The 15,546-nt window shown below is 45.6% G+C and overlaps 1 protein-coding gene across 1 annotated transcript; it reads left to right on the plus strand.

The window, feature by feature from the left end:
- The first annotated feature begins 354 nt into the window (after nt 1–354).
- On the plus strand, nt 355–13,920 carry LOC123489798 (phosphatidylinositol 4-kinase beta-like). The gene is made up of 9 exons (XM_045220188.1): nt 355–481; nt 9,125–9,352; nt 9,617–9,850; nt 9,985–10,115; nt 11,869–11,993; nt 12,420–12,450; nt 12,585–12,717; nt 12,977–13,097; nt 13,250–13,920. Exons 2-9 carry the CDS (start codon nt 9,167–9,169, stop codon nt 13,429–13,431), a joined length of 1,143 nt encoding a protein of 380 aa, XP_045076123.1. The 5' UTR covers nt 355–481; nt 9,125–9,166; the 3' UTR covers nt 13,432–13,920.
- The last annotated feature ends 1,626 nt before the right edge of the window (nt 13,921–15,546 follow it).

Here is a 15,546-nt window from a genome sequence, read left to right on the forward strand (position 1 = left end):
AATTTTAACCAAACTTGTTGCATCCTCCTATATGGACGAGGATATGGCGACGCCATCCGGCCCTCCGTAGTGCACCGCTGCCGCCAGAGCATTGCCTTCTTCCTGCAGACGGCATGGCTGCTCGGCGCCTACTCCTCCGACATGCACATCTCTACCCAGCGCCACTCGCACGGCACCAAGCTGCGCAAGCTAATCCTCTCAGACGAACTAAAGCCCCACTCAGCTTCTAAAGGTGTGGGTCCCGCCGGTGCTGCGGACGCCAGCCCTGGGCTGCGGGACGTTGCCCACATTCGACACCACCAGCGGCATACCGTGGAGCCGCCCCGGCCCCGACAGCCAAATCATCCCTGCCGATGCCTACCTCTCGCCTTCCAAGCAGACACATCAGCGATCCAAGTCGGACGCCACGCATTGCACAAGCCTGGGGAGTAGCCTCAGGAGAACAGCCAGCAACCCCAAGGTGGAAAGCGGCTACGATGAGGTGAGTACCTTTTTTAACATATTTTGTCATACAAATTGAGTGGGAAGGGAAGGGAGAGTGGGATCAGAGTTGTAGAGTATAGAATGTCTTTGTACGTTTTTAATCTTTAATAGTAGGCCTGTTGCATACATGTTCTCTTTTATAGTCCCTATGGATGATAAAGCACAGGGAAACCCTGAGTAACCTGAATACCAAGTTTTTCTCCATCTGTGTGTCAGTAGTAAATGGTTGTCCTACAGAACACTGTGGGATTCAGCAAGGGAAACTTGGATCAGCCATGCTGGAGTGTGCTGAGTCAGCAATACTTTTTATTATTCGCAGGTGCAGCGTTTGCTTGCGACTTGCAGGCTCATCTTCCATGTCTCACAATAATATTACTTGTGCAAAAACTGTTCTGTCAAAATTGAACATTCTTTGGGAGCCCAGGAGTACGAGTTTTGGACATTGAAGAGTGTTATTCCAGCTCTTTCTATGGTCTAGCCAGACTACCCTCAGTCTAACTAATAAAGAAGGGGGTGGGGTTAGGTAGCATCTGTCCCACATCTCCAGAGTTCCCTCCCTATTGTTTTGGGCGTGCAGTGTCCTCCCTCTCCTTTTTTGGCTGGACTTCTCAGCCAGATTGCTCTGCAGCTGGTGTCAGAGTGAGGTTGAGGGTGGGTCCCTCTCGAATGGAGAGCTTGGTGAAAAAAATTGGGTCACTTTCTATCATTGCAGACATTAGATTGTTTAGCAGATGCTATTGTGAGCATGTTTGTGTTGGGGCAGGATTTGTGTCAGTGTTGACGAGCGATATGGTTCTGGTGGAAGTTTTCTGCTTCCTCTTGTCTGGCCTTTCTCTCGGTCTCACTGATTGTCTGGCTTGCAACCTTCTGTCAGCCCTCTCTCTCTCATCAGGGGATCAGTTATTTTATGAGAAATCAAATTGGGTAGTTTTTAGATGGGACAAGGTCCTGAACTATAGCAGAAAGATGGTCCCTCTCCCCTCGTTCAACGCTTTCTTGGACTCTCCCAGGCATCTTGCTGTGTTATGCATTTTCTCCCTACTACCAATGTTTCCTCTCACCTCTAGTCTCTCTCTCACCTCTCTCTATTCTGTTTTTTTGTGCCTGTTTTTGTCATCCTTTTTAAAAATCCTCTACCCATCCCTCTCTCAGCTAATCTCCTCTCCTTCTCTTTCGCTCTCCCTCACTCTGTTTTCCTCCCTCCCTTCCCCACGTATGCCTGCATCAAACCTCCCTGCTGATGTTGTTGTGGCCAGTGATCCCTGTTTAATCTGTGTCTGTGCTGTGAAGAATCCTGTAGGGCAGGTGGAGCACATTAACAATCCACAGAATGCAACCAACAGCCCAAAGGAGTTCAAGGGCACTTTGCTTTATTGACTTTGCTCTTTAGGATGTATTAGCAAAGATGGGCAGAAACTGCTTCTCCAATAGAAATCCCCGATCACGCTTGTAGGTGATGTTTTGGCAACGTTAGCTAGCTAAGCTCATGTGCAGAAACACATCGTCGGGTTTAACGGTCGTGCAGGCCGTCAAATCAAAGGCACATAGATTCAAGCTAGGCTTAAGTAGCGGAAACTGTCATTACTACAACCTCATGAAAGTGACAGGTTTTTATTTTCAACAAAAACAACTTTATATCAAAGTTTTTGTCAAATAAAAACCTGTCACTTTCATGAGGTTGTAGTAATGACAGTTTCCGCTACTTTAAGCCTAGCTTGAATCTGTGTTGCATTTAGATTTCGAGAAACTTAACAACTAAGAATACATTTTTCACTTCTCCCATTAACTTACCAAACCCTGGTCTGGTCTGCTGAGTCTGCTTCGCAAGCATTATGGGAAGTCTCGCGTGTTGCGCCTCTGGGTTTAGAAACTCTGTGGTATTAGTACACAGTGATCACTAGTTGGATGCCAAGCAGTCCATTTTGCTTTGATAATAAATACTGTACTGATAGTCCTTATTGATAAGGCTTCACACGCCATCTTGTTAGTCCTGGTTATTGGCCTAAGGACTGACCTGACTAATTTTGTTTTGATCTTTTTACTTGGCCTCTGGCTGGATTGCAACAGTGAGGAAAAACCAAGAGGCACCAATCACAGTGAAGAGGAAGAAGAATGCTGTGAAATATGTCCACAATTTTGAGCCGCGCTGTAATGTGAGTGGGACCACCCCCGCAGTGCAGATTGGGTGGGTGTTGCATTACAGCCCTTTTTTGTTTACAGTCTGGGCTCAGCTGTCAGTGCCCAGGTATGCCCTCTCCGCCACAATACTTCCCTCTTCCTGCCCACTCGCGTCGTCTTGGCAACATAGCCGCCGGGCTGGGGCACTGTGGTGGATTCAGATAGCACCATTTTCCCCCAGAGTGGGATTCAATGTAAACATACATGAGGGGTTTAACTACAGATGCAGCTGTCGCTTTACACAAATTATTTCTGTTTCTATATACACTACCGTTCAAAAGTTTGGGGTCACTTAGAAATGTCCTTGTTTTTGAAAGAAAAGCATTTTCTTTGTCCATTTTTAAAATAACATCAAATTGATCAGAAATACAGTGTAGACATTGTTAATGTTGTAGCTGGAAATGGCAGATTTTTTAATGGAATGTCTACATAGGCGTACAGAGGCCAATTATCAGCAACCATCTGTCCTGTGTTCCAATGGCACGTTGTGTTTGCTAATCCAAGTTTATCATTTTAAAAGGCTAATTGATCATTAGAAAACCCTTTTTGCAATTATGTTAGCACAGCTGAAAACTGTTGTGCTGATTTTAAAGGAGCAATAAAACTGGCCTTCTTGAGACTAGTTGAGTATCTGGAGCATCAGCAATTGTGGGTTCGATTACAGGCTCAAAATGGCCAGAAACAAACAACTTTCTTCTGAAACTCGTCAGTCTATTCTTGTTCTGAGAAATGAAGGCTATTCCATGCGAGAAATGCCAAGAAACTGAAGATCTTGTACAACGCTGTGTACTACTCCCTTCACAGAACAGCGCTCTAACCAGAATAGAAAGCGCGTATTACACTGTATTTCTGATCAATTTGATGTTATTTTAATGGACGAAAAATTGCTTTTCTTTTGAAAACAAGGACATTTCTAAGTGACCCCAAACTTTTGAACAGTAGTGTGTGTGTGTGTGTGTGTATATATATGTGTGTGTATATATATGTCAGAATTACATGGCCAGTATTGAATAGAGGAGAATCCTAGCAAATTCTGAGCGTTTGAGAGACTGTATGCAATATTGGTTTCATCAACACACCTGTATCAACTGCATGTCGGCCATTTGCGGTTATACGTGAGTGCCGGTGGAAAGTTTATCTGGATATAGGACATCTGACATGACAATGACATTAATACATGCTAATAGTTAACTAGCGAGAACCAGCCACTCACTATGTTTTGAAATGGCTATCAAGTTAGTCTATAGGCGATATCATTATTTTACCTGCTGCGCAATGTCTCTCACCCCCTCTCTCCTCTGGCAACTACCCACTTGAACACATGCAGGTGATGGACACACCATGACTTTTCCAAGATTTTCATTGCTGACCAAAAATTGGCTATAACTGGGTAAATAGCTCACTAACTAGCAATCAATATCAACATGTTCACGTGGAGCTAGTCTCGCTTTGATCTCAAAAACACATCTTGCGACTGCATGATTGAAAGACCACTCGTGCCTGTAGGCCTACAATAACAGAGGACACTTTGATCAAATTCTGATTGGGGTAGCATAATTGTTTGATTTTTAGCGTGATTTATTATTTTTTACTTATCCGTTCGGTCAAGCATCAATGTCGGGCCCAGCATTATTCACTTGAACATAAAGACGTTCGGTGGCAGGCAAATGCCTCAACATTGATTTGACTGCTGTAAAATCAGTTGTAGGTCTTTAGACTGACTTCCTTATCAGATAGGCTAGTACAGAGGAGCTATGCGTTGTCACCCGATTTTAGCTCCGCCCTTACAAAATGGTATTCTAACACGTCGCCCTGTGTTCAACAATCACCTGGACAACAAGTGCAAAGGACGTCTGCTCTACTGCTGACGTACATGCACACAGAGAAAAATGCATTTCTGCCACACCTTGTTGTGTTCTGCAGGTAACCCAAGCCTCAGGCTCGGTCTCCCTGTCGACTCTATCCCCAAGGCAGTTGTCATCAGCAACGTGTACTTTGGTTACATGTCTATTGGGTGAGCAGTTACTGTCTATACAGGTACATTCCGGAAAGTATCCTACAGCTAATTGCTCATTTTAGGCTAGACTCCTGAAATGCATTACATATTTGAAAATCTAATCAGCATGAGAATTACATTTTCAGTTATTTGGATCCAGTTGCGGTCAAATACACTATATATACAAAAGTATGTGGACACCCCTTCAAATTAGTGGATTTGGCTATTTCAGCCACACCTGTTGCTGACAGGTGTATAAAATCGAGCACAGCCATGTGATCTCCATAGACAAACCATGGCAGTAGAATGACCTTACTGAAGAGCTCAGTGACTTTCAACGTGGCACCGTCATAGGATGCCACCTTTCCAACAAGTCAGTTTGTCAAATTCCTGCCCTGCTAGAGCTTCCCCGGTAAACTGTAAGTACTGTTATTGTGAAGTGGAAACGTCTAGGAGCAACAACGGCTCAGCCGCAAAGTGGTAGGCCACACAAGCTCACTGAACGAGACCGCGAGTGCTGAAGCGCATGGCGCATAAAAATCGTCTGTCTTCGGGTTCCAAACTGCCTCTGGAAGCAACGTGAAGTGGGTTCCCATGGCCGAGCAGCTGCACACAAGCCTAAGATCACCATACGCAATGCCAAGTGTCGGCTGGAGTGGTGTAAAGCTCACCGCCATTGGACTCTGGAGCAGTGGAAACGCGTTCTCTGGAGTGATGAATCATGCTTCACCATTTGGCAGTCCGACGGACTAATCTAGGTTTGGCGGATGCCAGGAGAACGCTACCTGCCCAAATGCATAGTGCCAACTGTAAAGTTTGGTGGAGGATGAATAATGGTCTGGGGCTGTTTTTTCAATGTTCGGGCTAAGCCCTTTAGTTCCAGTGAAGGGAAATCTTAACGCTACAGCATACAATGACATTCTAGACGATTCTGTGCTTCCAACTTTGTGGCAACAGTTTTGGGAAGGCCCTTTCCTGTTTCAGCATGACAATGCCCCTGTGCACAAAGCGAGGTCTGTACAGAAATGGTTTGTTGAGATCGGGTGTGGAAGAACTTGACTGGCCTGCACAGAGCCCTGTCCTCAACCCCATCGAACACCTTTGGGATGAATTGGAACGCTGACTGCGAGCCAGGCCTAATCGCCCAACATCAGTGCCCGACCTCACGAATGCTCTTGTGGTTGAGTAGAAGCAAGTACCCGCAGCAATGTTCCAACATCTTCCAACATGCCCACGATTTTGTAATGAGATATTTGACAAGCAGGTGTCTACATACTTTTGGTAATGTAGTGTATATTGTCACCCTTGCACTTTACAATGGAGTGCAATAGAGCAGAAGACTCGTTTGCTACAACACCTTGCTTGTTTCAGCAAGGAGCAAAGTTTCATCATGTTGTTGAGTCCATGAACAGTTGTTCCACAAAAAAAAAAGACGGGTTATTTTATTTTCGTGCCGGCTTCATCCATAACCGAGTGGCGCAGTGGTCTAAGGCACTGCATCTCAGTGCTTGAGGCGTCACTACAGACCCCCTGGTTCGATTCCAGGCTGTATCACAACTTGCTGTGATTGGGAGTCCCATAGGGCGGCGCAGAATTGGCCCAGCGTCATCTGGGTTTGGCTGGTGTAGGCCGTCCATTGTAAATAAGAATATGTTCTTAACTGACTTGCCTAGTTAAATAAAGGTAAAAAAAATATGTATACGGTAATTGTGCCAGCCCTAACAGGACTCGACTCTATATGATAGAGCAGATATCCACTCTACCTTTTCAAATCTATGAATTACATTTTGGGAAGTGTTACCCAGCCACTTGGAACACCAATTATTTTGCCTCGTTAAGCATGGGTCCAGAATCAGTTGTTTTGAATAGGGAAATCCAATCCCAGTAACACTCGGGGACCCTTCCTCAACAGAACGTCCTGTCCACTCTGGAAGTAATGTCAGGAAGTCATGACGTTTGGTCATGATCCAGAAAATACACTTCTTCACAGGAAAGGCATTTTGACATTTGACTACAAAAGTAGAATGCTAAGGAAGCTGCTTGGTTTGCCTGTCAACACAAAAAGACCAAGGAAATGCTATGAAATACAGGTTCCTCGTCCTGGAAAATCTGTGGTTTTGAATAGGCCTAACTAGGGCTGTGGCGGTCATGAAATTTTGGCAGGCGGTAATTGTCATGCAAATGACTGCCGGTCTCACGGTAATTGACCGTTAATTAACATAAACATGTTTAGCGCGCTTTTGGAACATCTAGATTTTAAAAAGTCAAAGTACATTTTTAATATAGCCATCACAATAAAATCCATTATTGATTTAGTTGTGATAGGCTTATAAACCAGGGAAGTCTTAGAAATCAAAACATAAAGGGCTGCATGATGCAACTCTATATATTGATGATTTGGAGAGGGGGAGATCTAATCAATGGAAGATGGAATTAAAAGTGAAATGAGAGGCTACAACGACCAAAAGCCAACGGGTATGCTGCTATTTACGCTATAGTCTGAGTGGAGTTATGTGTAGGCTAACGGTAGGACGGTGAAAAGCGCAGTAATGTTATGGCTAGGCTCAATTAGCCGAGTTAGCTAGCTTCTCTCAGTTTGATACAGTCAAGACAGGTACTGAATAATCGGATTGGATGATAAATAACTAGCAAGAAGTTAACAGTGGTTGCGGTCTCTCTCTCAGGCTCATGGTGCTTACTCATACATTCACACACACACCGAACGGCCTCCACTCCCTAACAGCCTCGCTCTCGCTCTCTCCCCTCCCATGGGTCCGGTTGAATAAAGTAGCAAAACAATTGGCTTTTCTGCTGCTTCCCTCACTCGGATCAGACCAGTTGTCCTTTCGGGAGAGGTTTTAAAAATGTATGCATATTGGGTCCGGGGCTTTCCCGTGTCCATTTCGGAACAGGAACTGTAACTCCCATAATTATTTGTCCTCATCATTCAGATTATTCAAATTAAATCATGATGTGATTAGAGGGACAATAGAGCACTGAGTTCCAGGCCATTAGCAAGTTTGGTAGGCTATCCATCAGCACCGTTCATTTGCGCAGTTTTGGATTGGGAGTACCTTTACCAACGGGAATTTAACTGCGGTCACGACTCGTGACTGGCGGTAATAAGGTCACCGCAACAGCCCTAGCCCTAATCTGTGTGTCAACGCCACCTCTAGGCTCTGTTTCAATGTCCACACCAACTAGCACATGTATGCATTGGGCATGATTTCTTTGTGGTATAAAAGTATGGACATTGGCATGTAGTGCAATGGTCTCAACCCCTTGGGTTGTTTTTCTCTCTGTAATCGGATAACTTGCTTCATGTTTTTGAAAAATGCTTCTGGGAGTTTTGGAATGGGGAGACTCAGCTAAATGTAAAGACACCTGGAGTAACCTTTACTGAAGGAGAGTCAGTCAAAGTCAGTCATAATTACACACGTTTACACATTTTACATGGTAGTCCTAAGCAACAAATACGCCACTGGCAGTAGTTCATGTGGCAAAAATTGGCCTACCTGGTATTAAAGGTAGACTCAGTGGGATGACGTAGATGCAGAAAGTAAACAGCATAGTGGGTCAATTTCCACAACAACTAAGAGCGTTGAAGTGCGAGGCTCAACTTCTCCGCTGTTTTGGTCCCTTGGCTACCATGCTGTAACAGTGCGACTGTGTGAGCAAAGTATTTTATCTCGCTCATCTCAATATCTGCGGTGCTGCTCGTGGCAACATACATTTCACTGAGTCTACCTTTAACTAAGAACTAACAAATTAACCTTTTTTTCTTGTGTGTTAAGTATTTTAACAAATGTTAACTTGTTAGCATTAATTGGAACTTGTTTCCATAACAAAACAAAATGTAAGTACTTTTTTATATAGTAACCTTATGATTGAGATGTTATCTAATTTCAAAGTAGCCTTAATGGTGGACTGTAGAACAAAGGACTTCCTAGATTTGTACTTTGACCTACTATAATGGTATTGAATATTGCTCATACTTTAAATATGAAGATATTGGACAAAATAAGTTGACTAAACATCTCCAAGGCCCAAGAGCTTGTTTGGTATCTGGGTTTCGCTCAAGTCTCTCATTTTAACCATTGTGGTACTGATCTCTGGTGCTGGTAATGAGGTACTGCAATGGGTTGACAGAATTTAATTTATTTGCTTCTTTCTCCCTGTGCCCATGCATTCTTAGTCTTATACCTCCCCTTGGTTTTCTCTTCAGATTCCGCTCCTAAAACATCCTTCTTTCAATTCCCATCATACCCATCTTCCTCCCTCCTTTCTCAGCCTCTTTTTTTTTTTTTTTTGTGTGTAGTCATTCAAGGAAGGACCCTAAAAAAAAGATGTGCCACTTGTTATTTGCTGTAGCTTGTTGTAAATGTCTTCAGAACACAAAAAGCCATCTGTCTTGATCTAGATTCTAACCAGCTCTCCTCCTCCTAACCTCGCTCCTCCTCTCTGTAGCCGTTGCGCCTGACGCTGCAGAGGGAGTTCATCAAGTCTCTGATGGGCATCGGAAAGCGGCTGGCCACGCTGCCCACCAAGGAGCAGAAGACCTGGCAGCTCATCTCAGAGCTGTCACAGCTCAACCACAAGCTGCCAGCCCGCGTCTGGCTGCCCACTGCAGCCTTCGACCACCACGTGGTGCGCATTCCCCACACACAGGCCGTGGTGCTCAACTCCAAAGATAAGGTGAGGCAACTTGTTGTAATACACATGTATAAGGAGGTACACACACACAACAGGCTCCAAAAACAAGGTGACCAGAATGCCTAGTAGTTTGACACGATTAATTAGTTAACTCATTTGTTCGTTTGTTATTTATTTCCTGAGGAGCCTGGAGTTTAGATGGAGTGGGCCCCAATGCTCTTTGTCAATGGGACTTCCTGCATAAATGTACCTTACAAAAATTGGTCTAGAACTCCAGTGACCTCTTCATTCTCCCCTTCCTCTCAGGCCCCGTACATCATCTACGTGGAGGTGCTGGAGTGCGAGAGGTTCGAGACGTCCGGCATTCCCCTGCGCATCCCGGAGACATGCATCCGCAGCGCCCGCTCTGTGGACAACCTCCTCCCGGAGTGCGTTGGCATCACAGCCGAGCAGCGCGCCGGCAGTTTCTCCACCGTGCCCAACTACGACAACGACGACGAGGCCTGGGCCGTGGATGACATCGGCAAGTTGGAAGTGGAGGTGGGTACCCATGGCAACCACATGGTGGCACCGTCTGACTTTAAGTCACATTTTGATGACTAGGTTGTTGGGGAAGGAGGAGGTGAATCAGATTTGAATGTACTTTTAACTCTGGGGTCCTTCTATGGTTTCAGCTCCCAGAAGGCCACACCAGTAGCAGTGACAACATCTCCCAGTTCTCTGTGGACAGCATCACCAGCACGGAGAGCAAGGAGCCCGTCTTCATCGCCGTGGCGCTCAAGGAGCCCTGGCAGGAGAAAGTCAGGTGGGTGATTGGTATATAGAAATATACACTGCTCAAAAAAAATAAAGGGAAAACTAAAATAACACATCCTAGATCTGAATGAATGAAATGATCTTATTAAATACTTTTTCTTTACATAGTTGAATGTGCTGACAACAAAATCACACACAAATTATCAATGGAAATCAAATTTATCAACCCATGGAGGTCTGGATTTGGAGTCACCCTCAAAATTAAAAGTGGAAAACCACACTACAGGCTGATCCATCTTTGATGTAATGTCCTTAAAACAAGTCAAAATGAGGCTCAGTAGGTGTGTGTGTGGCCTCCACGTGCCTGTATGCCCTCCCTACAACGCCTGGGCATGCTCCTGATGAGGTGGCGGATGGTCTCCTGAGGGATCTCCTCCCAGACCTGGACTAAAGCATCCGCCAAGTCCTGGACAGTCTGTGGTGCAACGTGGCGTTGGTGGATGGAGCGAGACATGATGTCCCAGATGTGCTCAATTGGATTCAGTCTGGGGAAGGGGGGAAGTCCATAGCATCAATGCCTTCCTCTTGCAGGAACTGCTGACACACTCCAGCCACATGAGGTCTAGCATTGTCTCGCATTAGGAGGAACCCAGGGCCAAGCACCAGCATATGGTCTCACAAGGGGGTCTGAGGATCTCATCTCGGTACCTAATGGCAGTCAGGCTACCTCTGGCGAGCACATGGAGGGCTGTGCGGCCCCCCAAAGAAATGCCACCCCACACCATGACTGACCCACCGCCAAACCGGTCATGCTGGAGGATGTTGCAGGCAGCAGAACGTTCTCCACGGCGTCTCCAGACTCTGTCACGTCTGTCACATGTGCTCAGTGTGAACCTGCTTTCATCTGTGAAGAGCACAGTGCGCCAGTGGCGAATTTGCCAATCTTGGTGTTCTCTGGCAAATGCCAAACGTCCTGCACGGTGTTGGGCTGTAAGCACAACCCCCACCTGTGGACGTCGGGCCCTCATACCACCCTCATGGAGTCTGTTTCTGACCGTTTGAGCAGACACATGCACATTTGTGGCCTGCTGGAGGTCATTTTGCAGGGCTCTGGCAGTGCTCCTCTGCTCCTCCTTGCACAAAGGCGGAGGTAGCGGTCCTGCTGCTGGGTTGTTGCCCTCCTACGGCCTCCTCCACGTCTCCTGATGTACTGGCCTGTCTCCTGGTAGCGCCTCCATGCTCTGGACACTACGCTGACAGACACAGCAAACCTTCTTGCCACAGCTTGCATTGATGTGCCATCCTGGATGAGCTGCACTACCTGAGCCACTTGTGTGGGTTGTAGACTCCGTCTCATGCTACCACTAAGTGGAAGCACCCCCGCATAAAAGACCAAAACATCAGCCAGGAAGCATAGGAACTGAGAAGTGGTCTGTGGTCACCACCTGCAGAACCACTCCTTTATTGGGGTGTCTTGCTAATTGCCTATAATTTCCACCTGTTGTCTATTCCATTTGCACAACAGCATGTGAAATGTATTGTCAATCAGTGTTGCTTCCTAAGTGGACAGTTTGATTTCACAGAAGTGTGATTGACTTGGAGTTACATTGTGTTGTTTAAGTGTTCCCTTTATTTTTTTGAGCAGTGTAATTACTAGAAGAGACAAAATGGATGGGCATACACAATCCCCCCACCCGAGGATACATGTCTGTCCCACTTAGTGCAGCGAAGACAACACATTGTGGCATTGTAATGTCATTTGCTGTGTCTCACTATTTCTTTCCGCTCTCTCCATCCCTCAGGCGGATAAGGGAGGGCTCCCCTTACGGTCACCTGCCAAACTGGCGGCTGCTGTCGGTCATCGTGAAGTGTGGGGGACGACCTGAGGCAAGAGCTACTGGCCTTCCAGGTGCTCAGCCAGCTACAGGTACTTGACTCTCCACAGTAGAGTCCCATTCCACAGAAATGCTCTGAATTATTTATTCTTATTAGCATTCATTCAATCACTAATTCGCTCCACTACTCCCCTTTCCTCTCCAGTCCATCTGGGAGCAGGAGCAAGTCCCCCTGTGGATCAAGCCCTATAAGATCCTGGTGATGAGTCATCGGACAGCGGGATGATCGAGCCCGTGCTGAACGCTGTCTCTCTGCACCAGGTGAGCAGAGAAAATGAGATGGACCCAATTGTGCACTTGAAATCTCATGACAAAGTTGGCTAACAATAACTTCAAGCCGAGTTGTTTAGCTATGTAATCCAGTACCTCTTGGGATGAAAGATTTTGATAATCTAAGTAATGGTTGATCACGCACTGGAATTTCGTGTCATTTGAGCCTGTTTGCTACATTTACACAGGCTGCACAATTCTGATCTTATTGGGCAGAAGGTCAGAAATGGGCTGCCTGTGTAAACACAGTTTTTGTGGTCTGATATCAACTACCACATCCCACCCTCTCCTCTATTCCTATACCCTTTACTCAGTTCCCCTATCCCTCTTATCTCCTTTCTGTCTTTCTCCAGACACAATGGAAACATCCTCCTGGACTCGGAGGGCCACATAATCCACATTGACTTTGGCTTCATCCTGTCCAGCTCGCCCAGGAACCTGGGCTTTGAGACCTCCGCTTTTAAGCTCACCAGCGAATTTGTGGATGTGAGTCAAATGAATTATACTGCATGCGAATTTGCATTGTCATATAAGTGTAAACTGGAGAACACTGTGGAATTGATCATACAACTAGCTGCCTAACAATCTAGCTAGAAACCTCACAAAATGTTCACTGCATAAATGCATACATTTGTTAGTGTTCAAAGATGCTATTAGCGAGTTTGCTGGTTAGCTGCAGTAGCCTGCATAACCTGTTGGTTTTTTATGTGTAAAGACTAACCTCTGTTGTCTGTGGTTCTCTCAGGTGATGGGAGGCCTGGATGGAGACATGTTCAACTACTACAAGATGCTGATGCTCCAGGGCCTGATAGCTGCTCGCAAACACATGGAGAAGGTGGTCCAAATAGTGGAGATCATGCAGCAAGGTACTGTTAGCTAAAACGGTATATTAGCATGACCAGTGTGTTGTGGTGTTTTTCCATAAACATTATCTATCTGCCCGGTTTCTCTGTGGTCTTGGGATTGCAACTCCTCTGACTCCCTCTCCCTGGGTCTCCCCTCTCTCCTCCCCCACCAGGCTCTCACCTACCCTGCTTCCATGGCTCCAGCACCATCCGCTACCTGAAGGAACGTTTCCACATGAGCCTGACGGAGGAGCAGCTACAGGTGCTGGTGGAGCAGATGGTGGATGGCTCCATGCGCTCCATCACCACCAAGCTTTACGACGGCTTCCAGTACTTCACCAACGGCATCATGTGAACAGTTCGACACCAAACTCTACTACATGGGACAACCACATGGGAGAGCAAGCAAACATACATATAAAGATGGTGGTGAACATGTGCATATGGACTCACGCATGTGTGCTTGCCATAGCAGCACATTTAGGAAAATGGACTTGTGTATAGACTAGTGCTACAGGACCTGTTTGCAAACTCGGTATGTTCTTTGTCTTAGACGGACCACTGTTTACCCCCTCCTTGTTTTGGCCTTGTGGAGGGGGAGTCCGCACCTCCTCTCCCTCTTGTCCTCCTATCCATAGGACATTTACCGCATTGACTGTTCTAAAACGAGGCATAACGCACAGTTCAAATCACACACGAAAAGGATAAGTATCAATATCGGAGAAGGTACTTCATTGAAAAGGGGAGGGGCAATGTGGTAGTGGTCTATATTCAGAGGAGCCAAGAAGACTTTTCTCAGAATGGATGAAAAATGAATAACTGTAGATCAATTGTGCAAGAGCATCACAAAGCAGTACATATAGAATATATGTACTTATTTTTGTTCTTAGAGCAAAATTGACTTTGAGAAGTTGAGAAACCACTATGTAACGACAACGAAAGCACAAGACATATCAATTGCTGAGGTTTTCTAATGGACATTTTCTTTGTTCTCTGAAAGTTCTGTGGTTATCAAGAATGAGCCAACCCGAAGAGACGCTCAACGTGCTATGGTAGGCTATTGTAATCAACTGGCGATTTTAAATAAATATTATGAATACTAATAATTTGCAGCGTTGATGCCACTATGGCTGTGTTGAGACGGGCAGCCCAATTCTAGTATTTTCACTAGTTGGTCTTTTGACTGATCAGCTCTGATGTGATTGGTCAAAAGACCAATTAGTGAAAAAATATCAGCGTTCCACAGGGATGCTGGCCCATGTTGACTCCAATGCGTCCCACAGTTGTCTCAAGTTGGCTGGATGTCCTTGGGCCATTCTTGATACACACGGGAAACAGTTGAGGGTGAACAACCCAGCAGCGTTGCAGTCCTTGACACACTCAAACCGCATGTGCCTGGCACCTACTACTAGGGGTGTAACGATTCGTTTTAACAACGATTCGATTTGTATCACGATTCGTGGTTGTTGATACGATTCAAGGACGATATTGGTTCATTTAGAACGATACGATCCGAAACGATTCAGTGACTTGAAATCGATTCAGTAACCTTTTAGCCAAAAATTCAACCAGTGTGACTGAAATAAATACCTGGATACTGGACAGTGCAGGTGAAGTTTCCTAGATTCCTGTTTCTTGTAAGGACCGCAATGGTGGCTTGATAATTTCTCGCTCGTCGGCTTCTCCTCTGTCATCCGCCATGCTATGCTTTGTTGTCTTGGCGCCTTTGCGCTAGCTGCTGGCGCGATGACGTCACGGATAGGCAGAGTGAATCGAGTAATGTTTAAAGCCTTTATCATTAAAAGTGCTAAGAAAAAACATCCATATAAAGTCTGACGTGCTTAAATCCAATGGGTTATTTCCTAGTATCGATACAATCGATTTATTACATTTTAAAACGATGTTAGATCGATATATGTTGTCCAAAAGGCCAACTCGCCGAGCACAGATCGATGTAGTTGGATCATAGGAATATAAATCGATACATCGATGTAGTAGATGGATCGTTACACCCTAGTAAAAAACACTCCAGTGCGCAAAACAGGGGCACTGGAAAATACAAGGCACACAGGGAATATTCCCGGCGATACAAAATACATGGAGCTCCACCGAGCTTCTCTCTCCTCCACAATAAACAATCACACACAAAGACAAGGGGGCAGAGGGAACACTTATACAGGTACTAATGAGGGGATATGAACCAGGTGTGTGTAATAAACAAGACAAAACAAATGGAATGATGAGATGAGATGAGGAGCGGCAGTGGCTAGAAGGCCGGTGACGACAAACGCCGAAGCCTGCCCGAACAAGGAGAGGGGCAGCCTCGGAGGAAGTCGTGACAGATACTGTATATTTTTGAAAGAATACTATATTTCCCTTGACAGAGTAATGCTGAATGTAAAAAATGGCTCAACTTACCCCACTCTCCCCTACACATGATGTAACATTTGTTTACGATTGACAGATAATG

This window comes from Coregonus clupeaformis, unplaced genomic scaffold (assembly GCF_020615455.1).
Source record: "Coregonus clupeaformis isolate EN_2021a unplaced genomic scaffold, ASM2061545v1 scaf3313, whole genome shotgun sequence".
Lineage (NCBI taxonomy): Eukaryota > Metazoa > Chordata > Actinopteri > Salmoniformes > Salmonidae > Coregonus > Coregonus clupeaformis.

Bases quoted from the DNA above. Each gene is read 5' to 3' on its own strand.
- LOC123489798 (XM_045220188.1), top strand. From the start codon at position 9,167: ATGGGCATCGGAAAGCGGCTGGCCACGCTGCCCACCAAGGAGCAGAAG. The intron at 10,116-11,868 runs GTGGGTGATTGG...TCCATCCCTCAG, and splicing joins CCCTGGCAGGAGAAAGTCAG to GCGGATAAGGGAGGGCTCCC. The intron at 11,994-12,419 runs GTACTTGACTCT...ACATTTACACAG, and splicing joins AGGTGCTCAGCCAGCTACAG to GCTGCACAATTCTGATCTTA.